This window comes from Mus caroli, chromosome 3, assembly GCF_900094665.2.
Source record: "Mus caroli chromosome 3, CAROLI_EIJ_v1.1, whole genome shotgun sequence".
NCBI classification, from domain to species: domain Eukaryota; kingdom Metazoa; phylum Chordata; class Mammalia; order Rodentia; family Muridae; genus Mus; species Mus caroli.
In genome coordinates, this window is record NC_034572.1 from 121,162,469 (window position 1) to 121,187,348 (window position 24,880).

General features: G+C 40.8%; 1 protein-coding gene across 1 annotated transcript; it reads right to left on the reverse strand.

The window, feature by feature from the left end:
- Positions 1–271: 271 nt before the first annotated feature.
- On the reverse strand, positions 272–23,010 carry Fam241a (family with sequence similarity 241 member A). The gene is made up of 2 exons (XM_021158733.1): positions 22,721–23,010; positions 272–729 (listed from the first exon to the last, which is right to left on the reverse strand). The coding sequence occupies exons 1-2, from the start codon at positions 22,868–22,870 to the stop codon at positions 484–486; spliced, it is 396 nt and encodes a 131-aa protein (XP_021014392.1). The 5' UTR covers positions 22,871–23,010; the 3' UTR covers positions 272–483.
- Positions 23,011–24,880: the final 1,870 nt, after the last annotated feature.

The window sequence follows — 24,880 nt, forward strand, 5'->3', positions numbered from 1 at the left end:
CATTTACTTTGTTTTGGACTACGCAGAGATAACAGAGACAAATATATTCCCAAAATGGGATTTTTCAACTGAGGTGCAGGTGGAAGAGTTTTCCAATTAAAACTTATTCTTAGCTACATGTCTCTTTTCCTTTCAACATGTCTTTATTGTAACTTTACAAGAACTACACCATCTCACTGCAACCCCATGCCACACTATTTGCCCTGTTGCTGTTTCGTGATATTCAGATTTGGCATGGGAAAGCAGTATCTAACAGTAGGTACAGATCACAGGAGTGAAAAAGAGTTTTAATAGGCTAATATATAGTCAAAAATATATATATTCATCCTTGTTGTAACAAAGAGTTGAGTTTTAAAGAACACTCATTTATAATTTAAATTACAAAATAGCCAGTACACAATAGGAAATATGTCAAACTATTTTGGCTTTCAAAAAGCCCAAGTGTATATCAGTTACATATATGGCTATCAAATGTCCAGTGTTTTACTGCTGTACATAAATAATGACAAGGCAAAGAACAGCAACGAGTCCAAGGGCTTGCAGGCCCAGGAACCATAGCATAAGCCAAAAGAAAAGGACCACTACTGGTTCCACAATTCGTTCTCCAAAATACATCCTTGTGAAGCCCATGTTGAGGAGGTTTTTGTTCAGTTCACCAAAAAGTGTTCCCATCTTTTTGTAGTCATCTCCAATGGGTTCGCCAGAGTGGTTCTGTGGTTCTTCAATATCCTTAAAAAAAAGACAAACCAAGATATGGACATAAGAAACATGTAAATATATCTAATAACAATGATCTTACTATCTTCTCCAAATAACTGGGCACACACTTCTGGTAATTATTTCATAAACACTAATAAAGCTGTCCACAACTCATGAGTATATAACGTCACATGGCAGAGGAAGTCTACAGATGCAAGTAAGGCCTTGACTCTGAGAAGGAGCCACCCCAACCTGCCTCACGGACTGACCTAACACAGGAACCGTTTTAATAGAGAGTTGGTAAGATGCTGTGTTTCTTGCTGGAAGATGAAGGGAGGAGTCATGAGCAGTGGCTCATAGCATGACTATCGGCAGCCTGTGACACAGGAGGAGAAAAAGGACAGGCTAGTATCTCTGAAAGGAACATTTCCTTGTGATCTGGAGTCCTGATCTCCAAGAATATAAGATAATAACTTTGTGTCACAGAACAAATTCCCAGTGTTCAGACAGTGGGATGTTCCTTTGGATTGGCCTCTGTCTATCCCTCCTTTCAAGAAGAGAGAAAGCACTGACTAAATACCCACTAGATCATTGTCTGATTCATCCACCTTCACTCACTCCCCAGATCCTGGAATTGCACGGAGGCGCCTGTGTAAAGAATGATGTTCTCCTCTGTCTCGAGAGCCTGGTTGCAGAGCCCCTTTCTGCTGCTCTCCTGTTTCATGAAGCACAGGCTTCCTGGTCACTCTAGCCTGGTGTCTGTGAACTAAAGTTTTAACAGTTGAAGCTCAGCTGGCTGGAGAATGACCAGTTACTGTTCTCAGCCATTGCTGTTGTGATCAAGCTTCTGCTAGCTATGAAGGCTGATGTGGGGGCTCTTGCACAGCTTCCTGTCAAAACATTACTGAGACTGTAAATGCTTCCTGTTAATATCATCAGGGGGAAACAAAGTTTTGAAATAGGATTAATTTTATACAAGACCAAAAGTCCACTTTCTCAGAGCTGCAGAAAATCTCCATGTATACTCAACTGTATTCAAAGTGTATTGTTACTGCCCCATCTTTCTACAATTTAGAACACTACGCTAGTTCCTAATATTTCCACCCCGCTTCTGTGGCTTTAATATTTATTTCTTCAAAGGTTTATGTGTTGAGGCCATGGTCTTTAGTATGACAGATGTCAGGAGTTCAAGCTTTCATAGGTGGAGCTTAGTAGGGAGGTTATGCTGACTGGGAGTTTGTTTTAAAAATTGGTTATTAATTCTTTCCCGTGAGTTGTTAGGAAAGACTTGGACCTTGTTCCAACCACGCTTTGTCTATATCCCTGTCCCACCACGCAACCACTGCTCCCGAGACTGCATTCTACCTTGAGGGAAGACAGCCACGGGGAACATGAATCTGCCTCTATCAGTTCATTTTCATTTCTGGGATCCAAAACCACTAGCTAAATACACCATGCTTTCTTTTTAGCCTGTCTCTGCTATTTCATGACAGTAATGGAAAACTGACTAATAGAATAATCCTTTGGAATTTTGCAAACACTTCTGAATTCTGGCTCCTATTAGATTCTAACAATAGAAAGTCCAGAGAGACACCACACAGACAAATAGAGAAGGTAATTTGTTTGGATTAATCTTATGCTTATTAGCTCCTCATTCTCGTATGTGTTCCATGACACCTAATAGCACATTAAAACATGCACATTTGCCCTTGTCTGATATGAAGCCATTTCCCTCCATAGCAGCATCTGAAGAACCTTTGATTTACTTTGCAATTGTTCTGGGTCCACATCTTGATTTCTCTAGTGTTTAATAATGTTAATAGTGGTTTTGGTTTATTTTTTAATGTTATTATTTTTAAAAGTTTAGAATCAATTGTTTTCTATGGACTCGTTCATTGTACTTTGGGTAGTTCTTGAAGGGTTCTAAGGTTTTTTTTTCCTTCTGTATTTTGTGGGCTTAATATGAACAAAGCATCCAGATCAGATACAATAGGTGTTTATTTTAATGTCCTTATAAAATGAACTAAGTCTATGAATGTGCCTGGGGTTTTCAGGAAAAGAGGGGGTGTTGTAGCACTTTATTCCAGCAGGGAGTTCGTTAACTGTGAGTCTCAGTGCAGCAAAGGCAGACAAAAGGACCCTGTAGGAGCTGCCTTGAGTTGCCACTGAGATGGCAAGGTCGTACAAGTAAATTTGGGCAAGTTGTAGTTATTGTAGCTGGATTCTATTAAAATATTATATCATATTACATTATATTATATATTAGGTATAAATATTACATATATAAGTATATATATATAAATAGAATATATTACAAATTCAATATTTTCAAACAAATACAAAGATATATTTTTTCAAATATATACACATTGGAGAAAATAAGTACAATGAACAAAATAAGTATCAGACAAATTTAATGAGTACTAAATTTTGCTACCTCACTACAGTATTGCTCAGTGTGGCCAACTAAAAGGTTACTAGGATAATGCCCCCTCCCCCCAAAAAAACCCTGTATTCACAAGTACAACTCTAGGAAAACATTAGATTCCTACAACAAACTGCAGTTCAAACAATTCAAGGAGGCCACCTACAAGCACAGGGAGGAAAAGGGCCATGTTGCTAAACTAGCAAGGTCTAGTGGGCCCCAGTCTGAGCTCTCTGCATCTATAGAGGAGTTTTGGGGAGGGCCCTTGTATATTTCTGAGGTGGTTACCTCCAGGGTAACTGTGATACCAGTAGCACTATTAATGATGGAGCGGAAGTGGAGACACGGAGCACCTACTATGAAGAATCTTTGATTTCCTTTGCAATTGTAAACACTATGCTACCTTGATTAACTTGTTAGAGGTGAAGAAGCTGCCACTCACGCTCAGCACAGACAGGTCTGTGGGCCACACCCTAGTCCCATACACAGCCAGTTCCTAATTAGTGCTGAATACCTCAGTTTTCAGATACATCTTATATATTTCATCTCTGAAAATCAAAGGCTAAGGTAATTTGTTTTACAGAAGAACACTTTACTCATTAACAGAGCAAACTGAGCATCAGTAGGATTCTTACTTTACATCTTTTCTCTCAGTTTTAAAGTAAGTTTATTAACCAGGAAAATTATTCAAGCTTATTTTCATCTTGTGCAAAAATTTAAGTGAGGTAAAGCTATCTGTAGACGTGTACAGTTTCATAGCTTATAGTGACTGGAATCCGCATTAAAATGTCAAAAGATAGAGAAGACAGAAAGGAAGAGAGAAAGAAAAAGAAGGAGAAAGGACCCCAAGCCTTCTATCCAGCATGAAGCAAGTTCTCCTGGCAGGACTGGAATAAGAAAGTCTACTGCACACACGAACAGTAACCCGAGGCACAAGGGCACACGGAGCTTTCCCTGCTCTGACATCAATCATCTGCGTCTCTGCCAGACTTTCTTCTTTGTGTGTGAGGCTCCAATGAAGACCATTTGTCAAATAGACGGCTCCTTTCAGGGTTACACAGGGCTACTAGAGAGTGTTCTCAGCAAGGCATTGACAGCCCTTGTTTGTTCATGATTGAAGACATACAGAGAAATATAAGAGTGGCCCAGCTGATTCAAAATCCTTTTAAATGTTTTCCTTTATCACGTGTGAGTGTGTATCTGTGTGTGTGTGTGTGTGTGTGTATAGAGGGTGTAGATGTGCATGAGTGATGCTTGTATGGGTATATACATGGTAGATGTGTGGTGGTCAGAGAGTGATTTTGTGTAGCTGGTCCTCTCCGTTCACCTTTTTCAGTTCTGGGGACTGAACTTATGGCACTAGGCTTGTGTAACAGGCAGGCAGCTTTCCTGGTTGAGCCATCTTGCTGTCCTCAAAATCGTTAATGGTAACAAACTAAAGGTAAATTTTTAAATAAGATTTTTGAGAAAAGTCCTTAAAATAATTACATCACTTTCATACTTTAGAAACCATGAAGAAAAAGGTCAGGTTCCATAAGCCTACTAATAAAAAGAAGGCACTGTTTTAAAATACTGCATACAAATAAGCAGACAAGCCATTGCTGTAAATATTCAGAGAACACATATGACTATAGCAGTAAACACTCAGGCTGGATTTATCTTTGGTGACATGAGCCCATGGAAGTCATAATGAGGAAGGTGAATTTACACCAGGATGTATACCAAATAAAAGAGAAATCCTTTCTGAGCAGGGTGACAGCGTGTGAACCGAGCTTTACTCATTTGAAGGTGAGGTTTTTTTCGGCGTCACTGACATGCTCAGATCTCTCAGCCGCTCTCTTCACTTACCTGACAATTTCTGATCAATCTGCTGTTAGCTTCACTGAGCTTCTCGGTATGTGGTGAGTTATTTTTCTCTGGTTGCTTTTAGGGTTTTCTGACTTTCAGCACTTTAACCACACATTTTATCCCTTCATGTTTATAGTATGTAGATTTGCCTGAATTATGTGTATACTTTAGAATTTTTCATCAAGTTGTAGAAGTTTTATTTTAAATATTATATCTTCTGAAGTGGAAATTTTTGGTCTCCAATTCTTTGGAGACTCAGTTGTGTCATGTGATGTTCTGTTCTGGAAACTGTCTTATGAGAGGATGTTTTTGCTGAAGCAGACATGTGGGAGGATGTTTTGCTGAGAACAGACATGTGTTTTCCTGGAAGTAGCCTGGAAAGGGGTATATTATGTCTTGCTAGGGCAGATGCTTAAGAGAACACGTGATGTTTGGAAAGGGTGTAAGTATAACCCAACAGACAGTGGCATTGGTTCACCTTATCACTCTTTGTTGGTCATCATTGGGCTTTGCTGATGCTGGTCTTTGCTGATGACACTGTATTGATACTGGTTAGCCTTGACATTTTTTGATGGTCATTGTTTGTCGTGACTTTATTGAGAAATGCACCAAAAAACTTCTGGTGGTGTTCTAGTGGCTACTTGCTGCTTCCGCAGACTCAGGCCGATTAGCAGAGCCTGGTGGTTTCTTCTGGACTGACCTGCCATTGCTGATTCGTGAGTAGTGTTTGCCAGTAGATTGAGCTGCTGCTACCGATTCATATGAACTGAACTGCTGAGTATCTTTACAACACAGATTGGATTTTCTCCAAAGAACTGTTTCTAAACAGGTCCACATCCTCCTTTGCTCTACTAACCTTTCCTTTCCACTACCTCTGGTGGGTGGTGGGCTAGAAAAGGGCTTAAAGCATTTAAGAACCCTTATTTTGAAAAATCTACACCTACATACAACCTTCTCTTTCTCAATATCCCTATTTCCTGTTTGTTGATGTGACTGAAATTACCCGACTGATCTTGAGATTTTATAGTTTTATTTTACCTATGCCTGGATTACTGTATTATCAACTCCAGAATTTTCATAAGAAAAACCTACTAAGTAAGTTCTTTGTTTTTTTTTAACATTCTCTCTTCTCTCTCCTCCTCTTCCTTCTCATCTTCCTTCTTTTTCTTGTTTTCTTCTTTCTCTTCCTCTTCTTCTCTTGTATGTTACATCCTAACCTCAGTTTTTCCTCCCTCCTCTTCTCCTATTCCCCCCCCCCTTCCCCAGATCCACTCCTCCTCTAATCCCCTTCAGAAAAGAACAGACCTCCCAGGGATATCAAAGTTAGTTAGGATATCACACACACATACAACATATATACATACACACTCACACATTATAAAAGAAAACATTTAAAAGGATTTTGAATTAGCTGGGTCACTCTTATATTTCTCTGTATGTTTTCAATCATGAACAAACAAGGGCTGTCAGTGCCTTGCTGAGAACACTCTCTAGCAGTCCTGTGTAACCCTGAAAGGCATAACAAAGTTAACAATAAAATTAGGAACATCCTCTCATATTAAAGATGGACAAGGCAACCCATTAGATAGAAAAAGATCCCCAAAGCAAGCAAAGAGTCAGAGACAGTCCGTTCCCACTGTTAGGTGATCAAGACAAACAACCATAACATATATGTAGAGGATCTAGCATAGACCCATACAGCCTCCTCGATTTTCATTCTCTAAGTATGATTGCCTTCAATTTTTTTTTTTTTTTGAGACAGGGACTTACTTTGTAGACCAGGATGGCCTCCAGCTCGTAAGAGATGTACTTGCCTTTGCCTCCTGAATGCTGGGGTTAAAGGTGTGTGTCCAGCTTGGTGCGGTTTTAAAAATATATCATAAAACTACTTTGTTTCTTTTGTATGCCCTTTTGTGAATTATATTCCGTTTGTCAGGGGAGGCCGGCCGGAGAGACACAGGCCTGGCCCCACTGGCCGTGCCTACACAGAAAAGAGCTCTGTAAGGGTGCCGGGAGCGAAGAGGAAGAGAGACATTGGAGGACACCTTTCCAGGTGAAATTCTTGCTCTCCATCACACATTGGCATGGAGATGCTAATGCTGCACCTTGATGGGGAACAGTGATCGAGTGTGGTGTCACTCAAATGCCAAAACACCGTTCTTAAGTGTTAAGTAAGAATATTTTTGACCAAAATGTGATATTTTAAAAGTTACAAAATGCTTTTCTATTAACTTGAATAAAAATCAATTTGAAAGGAGTCGGCAAAATCTTAATATTAAAATATTTAGGTTTATATCTTTAAAGATGAGGTGTTTAACTGTCTTTGTATTATAGCACAAACTATTCTGTGGTTGACAAAAAAGAAAAAAAAAACAATAGAATACAAACAAACAAACAAAACCCCTAACTGAAAGGACTTTAGAACAACTTGCAATTTCAACTTGCCAGATGGTACAACAGGATTCTTTTGAAAACCTAATGTTGTCCTGTCAAAGGGAGACTGTTATCCTATTTATCCCTTCTGCAGGGCTGATCAATTTATTTGTGGACTAGAAAACAACTCGATCACCTCTACCACATAATCTTCTTTAAGCAAAATCTAATTCTTCATGGCCTTGCTTCTTTATTTAGTTGGGTACATATCTTTCTTTTGGAGAAGAAAAAAAAAAAAACAACCCTTGACAACCAATCAACCAACCTTTACTTCAATATTTAATTACTTGCAAGGATTAATTTCTTCCATTTTATTTTTCTTAAAGACTAGAAGCATGAGAGACATCAGAAGCTGGTAATATTCCAGTTTCCTAACTATATATAGTAAAGAGAGAAATGTATTTCAGTCAACCAGAAATAACTACCATCTCTTCCCCCACCAAACTTTTCTTGACTTTGTAGTAATATACTTAATGATAGCTCAGAGCTGAGAACTTCTGCAGAGGGAGCTCCAGGGATCATGGTGAGGCTGCCTACAGGCATCTAGTTTTGTTTTTTTTTTAATCCATTAAAATTACACAGAGATAAAAAAGAAAGAGCAAGAAAAATGAAAAAAAGAACTTGGGAGTTACTTACTAAGGCCTTTTGTACTTAGGTCTTCTCTTTTTCCACTTAATCCACTCTACTATTCCACTCAATTTCTCAAAAGAAAGGTTGCTTTAAAAAAATGTCTTGTTACCTTCTTGGGAGGAGACACACAGGCAAAGCAACAATAGTTTATAACATTATAATAAGGGGCTCATGACTGTCTTTATTAAGCAGTTATGAATTTTGAAAGCCTCTGATTTACTTGTACCTTGGGTTCTTTTGGCTTGTATTTTCTCCTTGCAACCTAGAACCTTAGTCTACCATTACAGTTACGAGTTTAGACACTTGCCCTTCCTCGTTCCTCTCCAAGGGCTCCCAGTCTCCCTGTTCTGTGGTACTGGTAGACACTGTGTCCAGATATGTTGGTATAAGAGCATGTCTCATGGTTCCTAATACTTTCCCCACACTCCTGCATCCTTTCAGTCACCTCTCATTACCTGTATCCAATTTCTCATGTGAATTGACCCAAATCTTTTTCACTCTTATATTCTCCTTCCTAAACATACTATTTCTGTTTAAGATTCAATTTACTATTCTATCTTCCTATGTACATGTTTATGCTTTGTTGTCTGTCGGTCTGTCTGTGTGTTTGTATGTGGAAGTGTGCATGAGTGCACGGCATGGGTATGGGGGTCGGAGGACAGCTTCAGGTTTCCCTCACTGCCTTGTTTAGGACAGGGACTTTGTTGTTATTCACTGCTGCATACACCCGTCTAATTGGCCCCCAATCTGGCAATTCTTCTGTCTCAGGTGCCTACTAAGATAGCAGCTGTATATGCTACTGTATCAGCTTTTTAGACTGTGGGTTCTGGGGTATCCAAATACAGGTTATCAGACTTGCACACCAAGTGCTTTGCCCACTGAGCCATTTCTCTGAGTCAATGCATATATTTTATACTGTAACATATACTTTTTATTCCTATAGTAAAAAAAGAAAAAGAAAAGATCTTGATTTGAACTAAAACTGAAGACTACTAGGCAAGTTACACTTCTCTTTGGAGGATGCCAGAACATTTTACCTAGATGAAGGCTAACTCCTAAAAGCACTGACGCTGCTGTTTGGGCTATCTGAATGTAATATACTGAAAACAGTTTTTAAAATTTATGATTTGTAAACACACTTCTGTTGAGGTTTAGGATAGAGTTTTCCAGTTTGTATCTAAGCCAAGAAAATACAGTTTACAGATGTTTATAAGCTCTGTTGCTCCCATTTTAGAATGTCCTGGGACATTTATAAGAAATATTCAACTATAAATGGTCAGTGCTAGAATTAAGTTCCTTTTAAATTCATTTCTTTTCTAAGGCCTATATTATGATTTGTTTACTCAAAGTCAACAGTACTTCAAAGCCTGACAATTTTTCAAAGCTTACACAAGTACTATTGCTATAGCAATGTTTGGAGTTGCTCGTTACATCCTATACCATAGAAGCTTCTTGCTGTGAACTCATCTTTCTGTCAAGTCTAGTGACTTGGCTGATTCTTTTCTTTGCTGTTCTGAAATAACAACTGTGCAATTCTTATTAAGTAAAATGTCTCACTTATCAATCATTTGACTAATTGGGAGAAACCGGTTTTAATGGCTTTTCATTATTTATAGCACTAAAGGATCTGCAGGGATCTACCCTTGTAGATAAAGAGAAGTGAACAGTGAGTGAGTGAAGGGCTTGTGCCTGAATGGGATGGCAGGTTAGCGTTGCCTCTGTGTGAGCCGATGAAGCAGAGTCAGAATATGAACAAATGCACCATATCCCAAAGAGAGAAATAAAGGAAGATCTTGGGAAGCCCACAAAGGGAACAGAAACGTACCAGAAAAGATCAGAAAAATAGGATGGGCAATGTAGTGTACTTGAACTCAGCTTCTGCCATGCTCCTTGGACAAGGAGGGGAAACAATGGCCTCCAAAAGGTAAACCAGATAAAAGCTGGGTATCCCTACCCTCAGGACAAGTCCATGGCTTTCACCATCCTCAAACCCACTTGTGGGTTTTGGCTACACAGTGATTTCTCTGGCATATAGGTCAGTAGTAGAGAGAAACCTCATTTTTAGGGCCTGGAACCATCCTGAGAGAGGAAGTACTGTTAAAAACTGACCATACAGGCCTCTGACCAAGTCAGGGAGACTTCATTCAGCTTGGTACAATTGCTGGGTGAGAGAGAGTTAGAAGACCTAGAGTCAGATACTGACAAACCAAAGGTACAGATGGGAGGAAGCTGGCTCAGGCAGGGAAGTACACAGAACAACAGAACTTCACTGTCAGGTGGACCACAGCTTTCATCAGCTGAGAATAACCCTGGTGTCAGAAAGCTTAGAGTCCAAGGCCAGTGGGCAGATCAAACCCTGGAGCCACCTTATCTCTTATTCACTGCTGAAGTACTTGAATGCTTAATAGTTTCTAGAGTGTACTTGGTACCAAAGGCTACATCACTCCAGTGGAGTTCTGAACACTTGACAGGATGAAGATAGTCCCATGCATATGCCAACCTCACTGCTGGGACTGCCTCCCACATTCCTGATGCACTTGAAGGATACCCTCTAGCTGAAACATTAGCCATACAGAGGAACTGTTCAGAGGTCCCTGGTATGGGGGGAGGGAAGAGGGAGAGAGGTGGAGGGGGAGAGGGGAAGAAAGAGGGGGGGGTGAGACCAAGAATCCACAGGTTCAACTGCTGCCCCCCTACACTGAGCTTTAAACTGACGTTTCCACTATCTTGTGGATATCTTTTTTTGACTCTTAAGATTCCTATCTACTATTTTTACTCAGTGTTTAGCAGGATTTTACTGTTATGTATTACATTTTATTTTTTGTTATTTCCCCTCATACATTTATCTAACATTACTTACACTTTATCGGGCAGTCTCTTTTTCTTAGCCCTCTTGCCTTTTTCAGCCTTTGTACCCCACAATTCCCCTATATCTTCCTCAACAAGTAGTAGCGCTTTGGCTTTACTTTTTGCTCCTTTTTTACATTTATCTAATTTTCATTATTGAACTTTCATTATTGAGATGTCTTGGTTTTGATTTCCCCCTTTTGCCTCCATCTCTTGTTCTTTTCTCTTCCCGTCAATGACATCCTACTCTTTTCTTCCCTATTTAACGTTGCTTCTCTGCCTCTTCCTTTTCCATGTCATCTTCCTTTCTCTCATTCATTCACTTCCAAACATCATGTGATGCTAAGTGTTTTAAGTGTATCTTCCTCTCAGGTAGGCAGATGTTGCTGACACAGCGGCTTACTATCTCCTTGTGGGCAGTCCTGGGGACTGAGCCTGCTCAGTCATCTGCTCAGCCAGATCCCATGTCAAAACACCAGAAGGGATAGCCAAACAAGAAAATGTTCAAATTGAAACAGAGGAATTTGAGAAATAAGAAAAAGACTCTCCCAGAAGATCATAACTCCTCAAGTACTGAACTCGAAGATACTGAAATAAGTAAACTGCTTGATGAAAATTTCACTAGTTTTCTGGTACAAATGTTCAATTATCTGAAGAAAGGCACAAAGAAGCAAACAGATTTAGCTTAACACCTGGAGAGGAAAGCCAGCAACAGAGAAGGAAAACCCAACGAAGGAAAAAATAAGCAATATGAATGAAAAAGTAACCAAAATGAAAGGTGAATCCAGCATAGAAATTGAGATCTTTGAAAGAAAACAACAACAAACCTATTCCCCAAGAAACCAAACAAACCCAAACCACCAAATAGAAAAGTTGGAAAAGAAACAGGTGAATCAAATAAACACACAGAATGGCATTGGCAACACGCGTGGCCAGGCAAAGGAAAGAACAGAGAGAGGAGAGACTGAGGAGTGGAGGACAGGGTTGAAGGAACAGTGCATGCAAACATCAAGGGGGAAAAACAAGCCTGACTGAAGTAATCAAAAATTTTGGGACATGATCAAAGCTAAGTATACATAAGATGGAGGGAAGATAAACATTAAAGATACAGTGAATCTATTCAGTGAAATTATAGCAGGCAGTCCTCCCAAATTTAGAGAAAGACACAACATTCAAATACAAGAAACATGTAGAACCCCAAAGAGTTATGACCAAGTTAGAATTTCTCCATACCATGTTACACTTTAAGATATCAAAAATAAAAGTCTGGGGCTGGAGAGATGGCTCAGTGGTTAAAAGTACTTGCTGTTTTTCCAGGGGACCCCCATTCAGCTCCCAGCACCCACATCAAGGTGGTTCCCAGTTGCTTGTTACCGAGTGTTGGGACAAGCAAAAGAAACTTATTTTAAGTACTACCATTTCATTTTCAGACTCCAGTTAATCACAGGGAGAAACTGAATTCAAGATCCCAGGCCCTAGAAAAGCTGGGGACTTCCCAATAGCTGAACTGCTTCTACTACAAGGAAACAGTTTTCTGAGTCCAGACGTCTCAAGGATCACTTGTAAGGGAACAGATGTCTGAGTCCAGACATCTCAATGACAATTTCTTCATCTCACTGGCAAGGTTAAACTACATTCATCTTCCCAGGTCCTAACCTGATTGGTGAAAACTCCCTTACTCAACCACTTATGTCAAAATAAGGTTGGACAATGCTATAGCCAGCACTGCAGAAAATACTTAAGGAGTAGCTCACAAGAGAAGGAAGAAAGACTCTCATAAGAACGTGAAGTGAATGGAAACCCCAGACATGCTGGCATAGATGGCTCTTTTGATATTTGGTACGGCAGATATCAACCCAAAAGTCCTAAGAAAAGCTAAAGGAAGCTACCACATATTAATAAGATGAATAATTACTCAAGAATATATAAAGCTTGTACTCCTAATGTTGGGGTTTCCAGTTTCATAAAACAAACAAGGGCTATAATGGACATAAGGTCAAATGGAGCTAGATATAAAAGCAAGGGTGATGCCCTCATGCCATTCTCATCTCCAGTTTGGTCACTAAAACGAAAAAACAAGGAAATATCAGTTGAATTAAAACAAATCAAACGGAACTAAGAGATATTTTCAGAATATTCCCCCAAACAGATATAGAATACACATTTTTCTCAGTAAGAATGAACTTTTGGTCAAACACCAAGCTTTAACAAATGTAAGGTAATTAAAATAATTTCTTGCACCTTATTGGGTCACAGTGGAAGAGAAGTAGAAAGCTTTAGGAAGAAAGACCACAGACAGGCTGCAAAGCTGCCCAATGAGGTAAAGTGCTTGGTTCAAGCATGAGAGCTCAGGCTTGGCTCTTGCACCTACACAGAACGCCAGGTGTGCTTGATAGATGTGTAACTCTAGCATGGAGACTTAGGGACTCTAGGTTTCCCTGGGGATGCTCTGGCCAGCCAGCTGAGCTGATTGGTGATTGGTGACCTCCAGGTCCAAAACACAAAGTGGATCACTGTCCTAAGGAATAACACCCAAAGTGGACCTTTGCTTTCCACACATGTGAATGCATACACCTATATATGTACAAGATATATACAAATAAATACACACACACACATATACACACACACTGGGAACACAGAAACTGTACAAATGCTTAGACACAAACAAAACACTCTTGAATGACCAAAGGCAATTTAAAATTTCATAGAATCAATTGAAAATAAAAGCACAACTTACTAGAACTTTTATAATGAAGTAAAGACAATTCTAAGAGGTAAGTTTATAGCCAGTACCAGGCTGTTTCTGCTCACTCTAAATACAGTTTGATAAGGGGGAAAAAGTCTTTACTGATTACACATCAGATGAGATTAACAGCAAGGACATATAAAGAACTGCAAAAGTTAAATACCTAACCCAACTATCAGTCAATAGATGAAGCAATAAACTTTAAAAAAAAAAAAAGGAAAAGCATATGGCAAAAAAACTTGAAAAAGTGTTTAGCATCCTTACCAATTAGGAAATGAAAAGTAAAACTGACATTTACAGAAAATAGCTGGAACTGGAAAAACCATTATGTTAAGAGAAATAAGTCGGACTCAAAAAAAAAAAAAAGACATAGTGTTGTCTCTTATATGTGGAACCTAGGTTTAAAGCTTTGTGTGTTCATGTGTATGCACACATGTAAGTCTCAGGAATAGAAAATCTATCATGAGGCTCTGGAGAGGCAGAAATCTCAAAATAGCATATCTTCTTTCTCACCCGCATCCCTTCTCAACAAGGAATCAGACCTCTAAACCTTTTACTGCCAAAGTTATAACCAGGCATTAAAAACAGAACAAATTTTTAACAAATACATTATGAAGTATGATTATAACTCAAGAAATGTATTTAGAGTAGATTTATTATTTTATGTGTACTTATTTACACCTAAATACGTGTACATCACACGGTAGCAGGTGCCCACTGAGACCAGAGAAGGGTATCAGACCCCTGGAACTATAGGTAGTCTTGAGCCACCCACACAATGTGCTGGTGCAAACAAACCACACCAAATTCAGTGGCAAACTCTCTTAACGATTCACTGAGCAATTTCTCCAACCCTTCAAGAAATACAGTAAGAAAGAAAAGAAAAGGAAGATAGGTAGGTAGAAAGGAAGAAGGGAAAAGGGAGAGAAACCGACTAAAACAACTTCAGAGACCAGGAAGATGACTCAAAATGTAGTAAGCAAAGGTGCTTGCCACACAAGCCAGCAATGTGTGCACAATCTCAGAACGCACACTAAGCTGGATGGGTGGAACTGACTCCACAAAGCTGTTGTCTAACCTTCACTATCACACGTACCCTTGCATGTACATAGTGCTGATCGTAATAATTAAAAAGCATTCATGACTTACTTACCCTTTGATCTTTCCAGAAGGATTTGAACTTGCTACAGGAGAAATAGGAGTAAAATAGTAGTGTAAGATAGAGAAGCGAATGGATGGTGAGAACCTGGACTGGGGAGCTGTGCTAGCCCAGTTACTAAGACGCAGCCTCCTACTTGGCTCTACCCTCCTGATGAGTCAGAGCAAAGCCCAACTGAGTAGGATCAGCCATCACTCAGTGGACCCCTCTGTGTGTGCTCACCCATTCTAGACAGCAGTCCCTCCACACCCACCACTAGCCACCTTGTGTGCTTTCATTTTCTCACAGCACCTGTAATTCACTGAGTGACTAGTGCCTTCATGCACAGTCTCCCCTCGCCCCATACATAGTACCAGATTAATTAGAGGAGAAAGTTTGTTTACTTGAATGGCAGCCTAGACCAGGGCCTGGCAAATAGGTGACTCACTCCAAGTTTTTGATTGACTAGATTAAAAAGCTATCAAGGAAACAAATGCAAGCAAACACAAAACCAAACAACAAACAAAGCAGAAAACCTTCTAGGATATACTCATTGTAATAATTTTCTAAACATGAGATGTTCAGTATGATATAAGTGGATAGGAAAAGCCCACTTTTAGGATATGGCCTGGTTTTTAGAACAACCAAAGTTTTAACAACAGTAAACAAATATAGGGTGCCTAAAGACTTTGACTCTATAAGATTAAGAAACATCCAGAAATATCACAATGTTATGCCATATTCATTACAGTGTAAAATGCACTGTAATAAAACTAATCAATACAATAAATAAAGGGGAAAGAACTAAATATCAAGTGTATTCATTTTCTAATATACCTTATACGCTCTGCCTAAGGGTAATGAATGCACAGTTTCCTGTGTACTTGAGTTGTGACTGTAAACTGTCTTGGAGGACTTGAGGTATTCAGCAGACAGATACTCAGCCTGTTAGGCACGTTTCCTGCGTTCTTCCTGTGATACACTAGTGTATCTTACAGTCTGGACAGTCACAGCATCTACTCACAGGGAGCCAGATCAGGTTTCTCACCAAAAGACTTTGTATGAATTGGTGATGGAATAATAAACTAGCCAAAGTCACAGTTTTCCTACAATGTGACTTTCCTTCTCAAGTCTCACTTTGTAGCAGTGTGAGAATACTTTCTTGTATAAAAAAAATTACCTCTGGAAACTATGGGATGAGAAATTCTGGATCAGATTGAGGGAATTGGCAATATGCAAGACCTCAGATTTAAATTCTCTACCTCTGTAGGCATTCTGCACATCTAAAGGTAAAAATGTGAACAAAGGGATTAAAAATAATTTTTACTAATTGGAAGAACGAAAAATATTCCCTATTTTTCCCTACAGGGAATTCCTTTAATTCCTTCTGGTATTACAGAGAAATATATCAAAGGAAATATAACAAAAATTTAATTTTCTTAAGAATGTTCCAATAGTAGATATTAATGATTTTGGTCTTCATTTTTCCTAAGTTCAAAATACTTGTGCTATGTTTTCCTTTGATCAGAATTCTGATAAGCTGCCGTTGTTGCTGTAGGAAAAAACAGGCACAAAGCAGGTCATTTCCTCTTCCTGTGCCAAGATTAAGCACAGATGCCAATGATGTTAAATGAAAAGAAGGAAAGCCCTTTAGATACAAGAGAAAATTAGATTATAGAGTAGAAAGTATATTTTCTATCAAGTTCACTGAAAGTTTAGTTTATGTATGTAGTCTAATTTTTAAATGTCTTATCAATTCCCTTACATGCACACCCATAACTAACGTTTTTTTGCAGATAAGTGGTTACTATCGAAGAGCTGTGAGCCCAGAGCAGACAAAACTAAAGACAGGAGACTAAGGTGCACGGAGGCACAGACAAAGATAAGGTTTCTACTTATGCTCCCTGAGCCAGCCTGACAGCCATGGTGTCTTTAGTTGGCCCTTTAATCTTGCTTTATCATTTCTCCTAAGTAGGGAATTGAGAAAATGTCATATGGGATTATTTTTGCTCCTGTCAAAAATTAGTGACAAACTGGGGAAAATCAACTTAAGATCTTCATTTAAAAGGAAAACAAAACAAAACAAAACAAACCTTGTCTCAAACAACAACAACAACCCAACAAGTTGGTGAGGTTTTTTCCTTAGAGAATTATAAAACAATTTATCTTAGAGAATAATATTTACTAAAATGAAATTCTATGATGCTACTAGTTGAGGCAAATAAAACTGAACCAGAGGGAAAGGTGAAGAAGAGAGCATGAAGTAGAGATAGGGAGCTAATACTTACTGAAGGCCTACTGTGTGCTGGGCATTCTGTGTAAAGTATATCTCAGTTAAGAGGTGGACAGCACTAGACCTATTACAAATGAGGAAACTGGTCATCAGGCTCGGGTTGATCAAGCAGTAATGCCAGGCTTTAAACTTAGAATGACCACACTATAAATCCTCTGCTGCTTCCTAAAAATGTCAACAAAGACAACATGGGAAAGAGAGAATGTGGTACAGGTGAGTGGAAAGGAATGGAAGCGCCATGGGAGAACGAGCCCAACAGGAAACATGTAGAAAAGAATGTGGAGGAGAGAAAAGGTAAGTTAGCAGGAAGAGACACAGAGATAAGGGATTATCAATTGGGATTATCTGATGGAAATATACTCTTCAAGACAAGAAATAAACTATTTTCACCTCTTCTGTGGGGGCGGGGGGGGGGACACAGACTAGCACGGTAATTACTCACAGCACTGAATCCTCCTTCCCTGTGAATTTTTGGGTAGCGTTTGGCATGGCTGACATTTTAAGGCAGATAATACTTTGTTGTGGTATTGGTTCCTTTCTATCACTTTGACCAAAGTCCTTGCTGTAAACACCTTAAAGGCCAAGGGTTCATTTTGACTCACTGATTCGGATTTAGGGTGCAGAGGGCATGAGAGAGAACAGTTTACGTCAGGCAGCCAGAGCAGACAAAAGAGGCCTCTAGGAAGGGGTTTTCCTCAGCTCCCAGTGTTATCACACTATGACTCCATCTGGGTGAGCTTTATGATCTACCTCTAACCTTCTGTGACCTTGCAGACTACCCAGAGGTTTTACTAGTGTTCTAGGCATTCTCCTTTAAACAGAGTCTCACTCACTACACAGTCTAAACTGACCTTCAACTCACTGTGTAGCCCAGGCTAGCATGACAAATGTGCACTACAGAACCTAGTTTTCTCTCTTTCTTGATCCAGTAATGTTGCCAGTCACAACTAACCATCCCAAGGGGACCGTTTTCTACATTAAAGGCTGTTTAGCAATATTCCTGGACACTTTGATGCCTGGTAGCACCAACTACCCCGTGTGTCAACAACCAAAGGTGTTATTAACACAGTGTCACATGGATCCTAACACAAGACTGTCTCCAGTTGAGAACTACTTACTGACTATCTAAACTCAGGATTGACACCGTATTGTTTGCAAGCTGCTTTTAAAAGATGTGAAGCAATCTGGTATAGACAAAGACCTAGTCTTGAGCTATATAATCTAAGGGGAAGCAGCAGAGCTATCAGAGACCAGTCACCATGATGGTGACTCTGTATGTAAGTTAAGAGGACTAGCTTTGGAGTTTAGAGACCTGGGTTCTCCTCTGCTCTGGTACCCCTTACCTTGTCAGCTTACGTTGCCTGTGAACTCTTGCCTTACCAAGAGTTCAAATATGCACTTGAGGGAGAAGCTGTTAAATGGCTTCCTTACATACATCGATTACTGATACTACCCTAAAGGGCCATTATAGTGAATGATATGGGTTAGTGCACTTGTATTCCCTTTATTTCTTTGCCAAACTGTGGTCTGTGGTCATAGCACTGCACCACCTGAGATTCTGGTAAGGGATGCCAAGTGTCAGATCCTTACTGAAAATTAGCTACATCAAAATCTTTGTTAGTCAGAGATGACAGGTCATGCTCGTTAGCTGAGAGTGCTGCCACAGTCGCCCTCTGCCTGGTCTCTCGGTTAACTGTGGGTGTGAAAAACCTTAAAGACTACTTGTCACATTTCTTCTCAGTTCTGGTTTGACAAAGTGGCTCCCGCAGCTAACACCTGCATGCTAGCTAATGCACTAGGGACCTCTCTAAGAATGCTTTTCATACATTATTAATTCCTGCGATCCGCCCCTCCTAGGAAGCTGGCATAATTATCATTCTCATTATACAAATGAAGAAACTGAAGTCCACAGAGGAGGGTTAATGAACTCACCTAAAGCTTCAGTTATAAGTACAAACCCATCCAGAATCCATACGCAAATCCTACCTCTAATGATAGATCAAAGGTTACCCCATTATTTTCTGAATCACCTTTGAAAAACTTTGATACACACTGCCATAGAAATCCATCTTCTTACTTACATTTCTAAGTCAGTATCATTCTTTGTAAAATTCTAGGCATTGCGACAGGTGAAAAGCAGAAATGAAGCATCGTTAGTTATTTTGAAGGAAGCAGGGGGATCTCTCTGAGTTCCAGGGTAGCCTGTTTCGCATGCTGAGATCCATACCAGCCAGAGCTGCACAGTGAGACTGCCTCAAAAACCAAAACAGCAAAAAGCGGGACACCTGTTGAATGCACCCCTTGGGATGCTGCAAGTTGCTTCCAGGAGCTTGGCTCTTTCCAACCTACTTTCTCCACTTCTAGGAATCTATTTCAACACAGAAGTGTGATGATTACTAGCGCATATTTTTTAGACAGTATTATTTATGAAAGAAAGTTTGAAGTCACCTAAGTGTGCACTGTTAGGGGAATGGACTACTGGGAAGCTCTAAAAGTCATTCTTTCATGGGATTTTTCTAATATGGGGAAATAATGCTCACTTGCTTTTCCTTTTTTATTCTTTCTCCTCTCATGTATTACATCCCACAGTTTCCTCTCCCTTCTCTCTTCCCAGTTCCTCCCACCCCACTACCTGCTCCCCCAGATCCACTCCTCCTTCTTTCCCTTCAGAAAAGAGTAGCCCCCCCGCCCCCCACCACCAAGGGAAAAATCAGACAGAAAACTTGGCTGAAGCACATGATGTATACATGGGTACTTAAGCCAAAACAGATACAGTAACCCCAAAGTGCTTGACTTCAGGGCATCACTTGGAATAATTCCTTACAAGTATTTATTTTCTTCACAGGTATTTTAGAATTTCTGAAATACATAATATGTATATAATCATAAAATTAATATTAATAATTCTAAAGTCAATTTGGGAGTCATGGGATTGCCCCCATGCTTTCTGTAAATACAGCCATCTCAGGTTATCGTGAATCATAATCTATGTTGTATATGAGCAAATGCCACTGACATAACAGACATGGAGTAAGACCTAGAGAGGTTTAGCCTTCCAGCCGTCCAGCAGGGGACTCATCTTCCACAAAACCACCAGGCAGTCACTGTCAACCATAGACTTGGATCATCTCTCCTGAACAGAATTACCAATTCATGTGGACACAGCTATCTAAGTCTAGACTCCCTGGTTCCCTGGATAACAGCACACGTTACTACTCCTCTTTCTTATCTCTCTTAGAGGCTGGCCTTGTACTTCTCGTGAGACACAGCTTCTTTTTCTCAAGGCTTCCTTTTTAATGAATCCTTGATTTTAACAAGACCTCTTTTGTCACTCATCCCGCCTGGGAAAGGATTCAGGCAGAAATGCTAGCTTAGCTTTTCCTCAAATGGAGTCTCGGCTAAGGACAAACTGTAAAGTATGATGCTGACAATATGTTAGTTATGAATAAACCACCTATATCCACAGCAGTGTTTCAGAATCGCAGGACGCAGGACATACAGTGAAGGTGCGTTCTGATCGGGCGTTTTAGCAACAACAAGGCAGAGAGAAGTTTTGGATACATGTTTATACAAGTCTTCCAGGTTGAGGGAATGGGCCTTCCAGACAGAAGAAAGGCAGAGATGGGAGAGATGTATGAGGAGACTGTAGGCTGGGAACTAACCCAGCCTGCTTCTTATCAGAAAAGGAAACAGAAAGCGAACAGGATAGAACATGTAAGATTAGGAACTGACAAAAAGCAGATTCTGGAGCCCACCACATTGGCCCCGCCCAAGAGAAGAAGGCATTGCAGAGGGCTGTGGCCTGAAGTTCCCTCTCAATGTCTAGGAGGCTGAGGCTCTGGAAAAGCAACTGAACAACACACTAAGCAGAAAGACGGCAGGAAAACGGCCACTGTCTCCATTCAACCTAACTAGTTTTGCTTCCATTTTGGTTTCTGTCATTGATTTTTTTATGGAAAAATTCTGTGTAAATTTTAAATAACTTAGAAAGGAATTTTCCAGAATTATTCAATTTATAATTTGGAGTTATGGTATCCTTAAAAACCAATCCAAAAAGACGAACAGGAGAATATCTCCATGATGAAAAATTAAAATGACTTTTTGGAATGTTTTATGTTGTTAACTCTAATTCTCCTTCGGATAGTATGTGTACAAAAATAGCTCTATCTATGTGACATTGCATGGATTTTTAAATTTCATTTGCAGGTTGTAAAAAAAAAAAAAAAAAAAAAAAAACAAAAAAACAAAAACAAAAAACCAACCAAACAAAAAAACCCTAGAAGATAGGCTTTGTGATACTGTTGCCAAACAATTGATCACAAAAGTTTGCTTTCTGCATTAGCGGGTTGGGCTGTACCAGTTCTGAGTTCCCGATGAGAAGTTCCCAGGTGCTGATATAGTAGGATCTCAGGTGTGTTTTTTCCCATGAGTGTGAGAACTTAAGAGTGTACAGGTAAAGTATGTAGCAAAAGTACAACGACACAAGCAACATGTCTAAGAAGTACAGGAAAATGAAATTTCATAGTACAATGGAGGAAGCAGGCATGTGATAGGGTATCTATTCTCTAGAATGTATATTTAATTTTTGGTTTCATCCCCTTTCCTTGTTCTATTAACAATATCAGTAAGACTAGAGTTCCTGGGGCTGTTTATGTCATTGTATTGCTAAGGTCCAGAGATCGTTAAGGGAAGGATTTCACATATGCCATTAACAACCATTTGCACATTTACTTTTGGAAAAGGAGTTTTAGTCGCTGGCTGTGTTTTCCAGTTGAGCAAGAGTAAGAGGAAAGCAAGACCTTCTCTATTGAGACATGCATGGTACAGTTAGGTAAGAACACCGCCCGGAAGGGAATCAGCAAGATCTAGCTACCAATTGATTTGCTTCAGTCACTGGCTCCTATATTGTCACATAGATGAATAATTACTGTCTACATGGTGATCAAGCCCAAGCCCACATTAGCATTATTTTTGTTTCTTAAGTAATGGGTTTTACTAATGTATTTAGTTATTAATGTACTTAGTGATATTAGAGGACAAGTTACAGGTATTAATAACATGATTCCAGAAGTCTAGGCTTACTTATGTGATTTCTAAAGGTCTTCGTATCTGGGGGATTTTTGAGTAGCTAATTACTGTACTGCCTGTTAAAAAAACAAATCGTCCCACGTAGAACTCTATCTTTACATTCAACTGCTAGTCTAGTCTTACAGGCATCTGATGTTATAACTTCCCTTAGTCTTCTCAATGATATCCAATTCTGAGAACTTTCAAAGTACCCAGTTTCCCTATTATGTCTGTTACTAAAGCTTCCTTCCCTTTGGTGCCCACAGCAGGCAATTTTCTTTTTTTTTTTTTCCACTTCTAAAATGAATTTCAGCTCTGCTCGGTGGTGCTGTGAAACTTGCTCTGGGAGAGTCCCGGTGTCACCTAGGCACCGACCCATGCTTCCCGACCTACTGTGCGGGCCGTCCGCCCACCCCGTCCCCGGCGCGTGCAGTACTCGGAATCCGAGTGCACGGCGCGCCCACGTAGGACAAGTTGCCGGGTGGTTTTGAGGTGAGGCTCCGGAGGGCATTTCCACCGAGCCCGGCCCCGCCCGTCAACCGCTCGCCGCGTGCCCAGCCGCCACCCCGCGGCCCGCGCGCCCGCGCTCACCTGCTCGCCCTCGTCCTGCGGCCGCCGGCGCCGCGGGCTCGCCCCGTGCTCCGGCTCCTCAACCCGCCCGGCCGGCGCCGCCCCGTCCTCGTCGCACTCCCCGCCGGCGCTGCCGGCGCCGCCCCGCAGCAGCTTCCTGGCCGAGCACATCCCACCGCCGACTCCGGCCGCCCGCGCGGCTGCCGCTGGCCACACCGGGACTCCCGACGCTCACGGGAATCCTTAGAAGCGCGCCCGCCGGCCTGGGCGCCAGAAGTGCAGGAGCCGCCCGCCCCTCCTGTCAGCCGCTCGCCCCACCCCCAGCTCGGGGGCGGAACCCCGGGGCGCGGGCGGGAGGAGGGGCGGGGCCATAGCGGACCGCGGCCCAATGAAGGCGGGACCTGGTGGGGTGGGCAGGGTTCTGGGAGGGGCGGGGCCAGGGAGGGGCGGAACCAAGGGAGGTGTAGCATTAATCCAGTTAGTGTATGAAACTATGAATGAGGCCATAGGTTTCTGAGGGAGGTTGTATGTGTCTGACACCTATTAAAGTATATCTGTGAAAAAATATACCTATTAAAGTATCTGTGAAATTGTGTATCTGTAACTATCTGTACCCAACAGACAGATATCCTGTGGTGTGTGTGTATGTGTAAAAGACAGAGAGCGAGGAAGAGAGAGAGTGTCAGAGGTGAGGAACACTGTAACAGACTACATAAGGGAGATTATGTATGAAAGTGGCCATACGTGCATGAGGGAGATTGTATCTGACAGGTTTTTAATGCATGTGAGAGCCCATGTGTGATTGTGTGTCTGTGGGTAACTGTACACACACACACACACACTTAGATGTTATGTTTAGTGTGTGTGTGTGTGTGTGTGAGAGAGAGAGAGAGAGAGAGAGAGAGAGAGAGAGAGAGAGGAGGAGGAGGAAATTATGTGTTGTGAGAAAGTGTGTGTAAGAAACATTGTAACAGACTGTAATCAAGTACATACAGGAGATTATATGAAAGAAACCATTAGATGTATGAGACTCTGTCTGATAGAGTATTATAAAAGCCTGTGTCTAATTGTGTGCCTGTACACAACAGATTGTGGAAGACTGTGTATACCAGAGTCCTTTGTGACAGGATAGTGTGTGAGATCATAGGTGTTGAAAGTTTGTGTGAGGATGTAGGTATACAGAAGAGGGCAACTGAGAATAAGAAGCTCATATGAGAGGGAGCTGTGGGCATGAAGGTGTGGGCACATGTAAGAGGCTCTGTGAGTGTGAAAGACCACCCAGACACACAGTATCCCTCTATAGCAGCTGCAGCAGGCGCTCAGCTGTGCCTGGGTGTGCTGTTGCTTGTGCTGAGGAAGGAGTGCAGGCTCTCTGGCGCTTGCTCCTCTCCTTTTGCCTCCTCTCCCTAAGCATCTCTGAGTGACCATGCCTATTTCTCTCTGCTTCCTAGTGTGTGTTGCTTGTGGGAGCCCTGGGCTCATTTCGTGGTCTCTCTGCCGTAGTGTGCATTTCTAGAAATGGTTTAAAAACTCTCAGTGACTGGTAAGAGAGAGAAATCTAGTTTCTTTTTCTTTTTTCTTGCTAGCCCGTCATATAAGGGTAAACTGAGGGGCATGAAAGTAAAACACCAAATGTTCATGCTTTCCTTTTATCCGTGCATTGAGGAAAAGGTTATGGTGTAGCTAGTATATCAGACTGTCAATGGAAATTATTCCCTATTTGACAAATAGACCAAGAGACGAGTAACTTGTTTGGGAAAGCCTCTTTTAAAATGTCTTCAGGGGCTGGAGAGATGGCTCAGTGGTTAACAAGCACTGTCTGTTCTTTCAGAGATCGAGTCCAATCCCCAGCAATCAGATGGTGGCTCACCACCATCTGTAATGGAATCCAATGCCCTGTCCTGGTATGCAGGTATACATGCAATAGAGCACTCGGATACATAAAATAAATAAATCTTAAAAAAAGAAAAGACTAGTACCTAAAATGTCTTCAGGCCCAGCCAAGGAATTAAATAGGCAGGGACTTACAGGCTTATTTTAAATAAAATTTTGTTTTGTTTGGGGTAGGCAGAAGCTTGTCCCTCTTGCTCACACCTAACTCTCTCTCTCTCTCTCTCTCTCTCTCTCTCTCTCTCTCTCTCTCTGTCTCTCTCTGTGTGTGTGTGTGTGTGTACTCAGTTT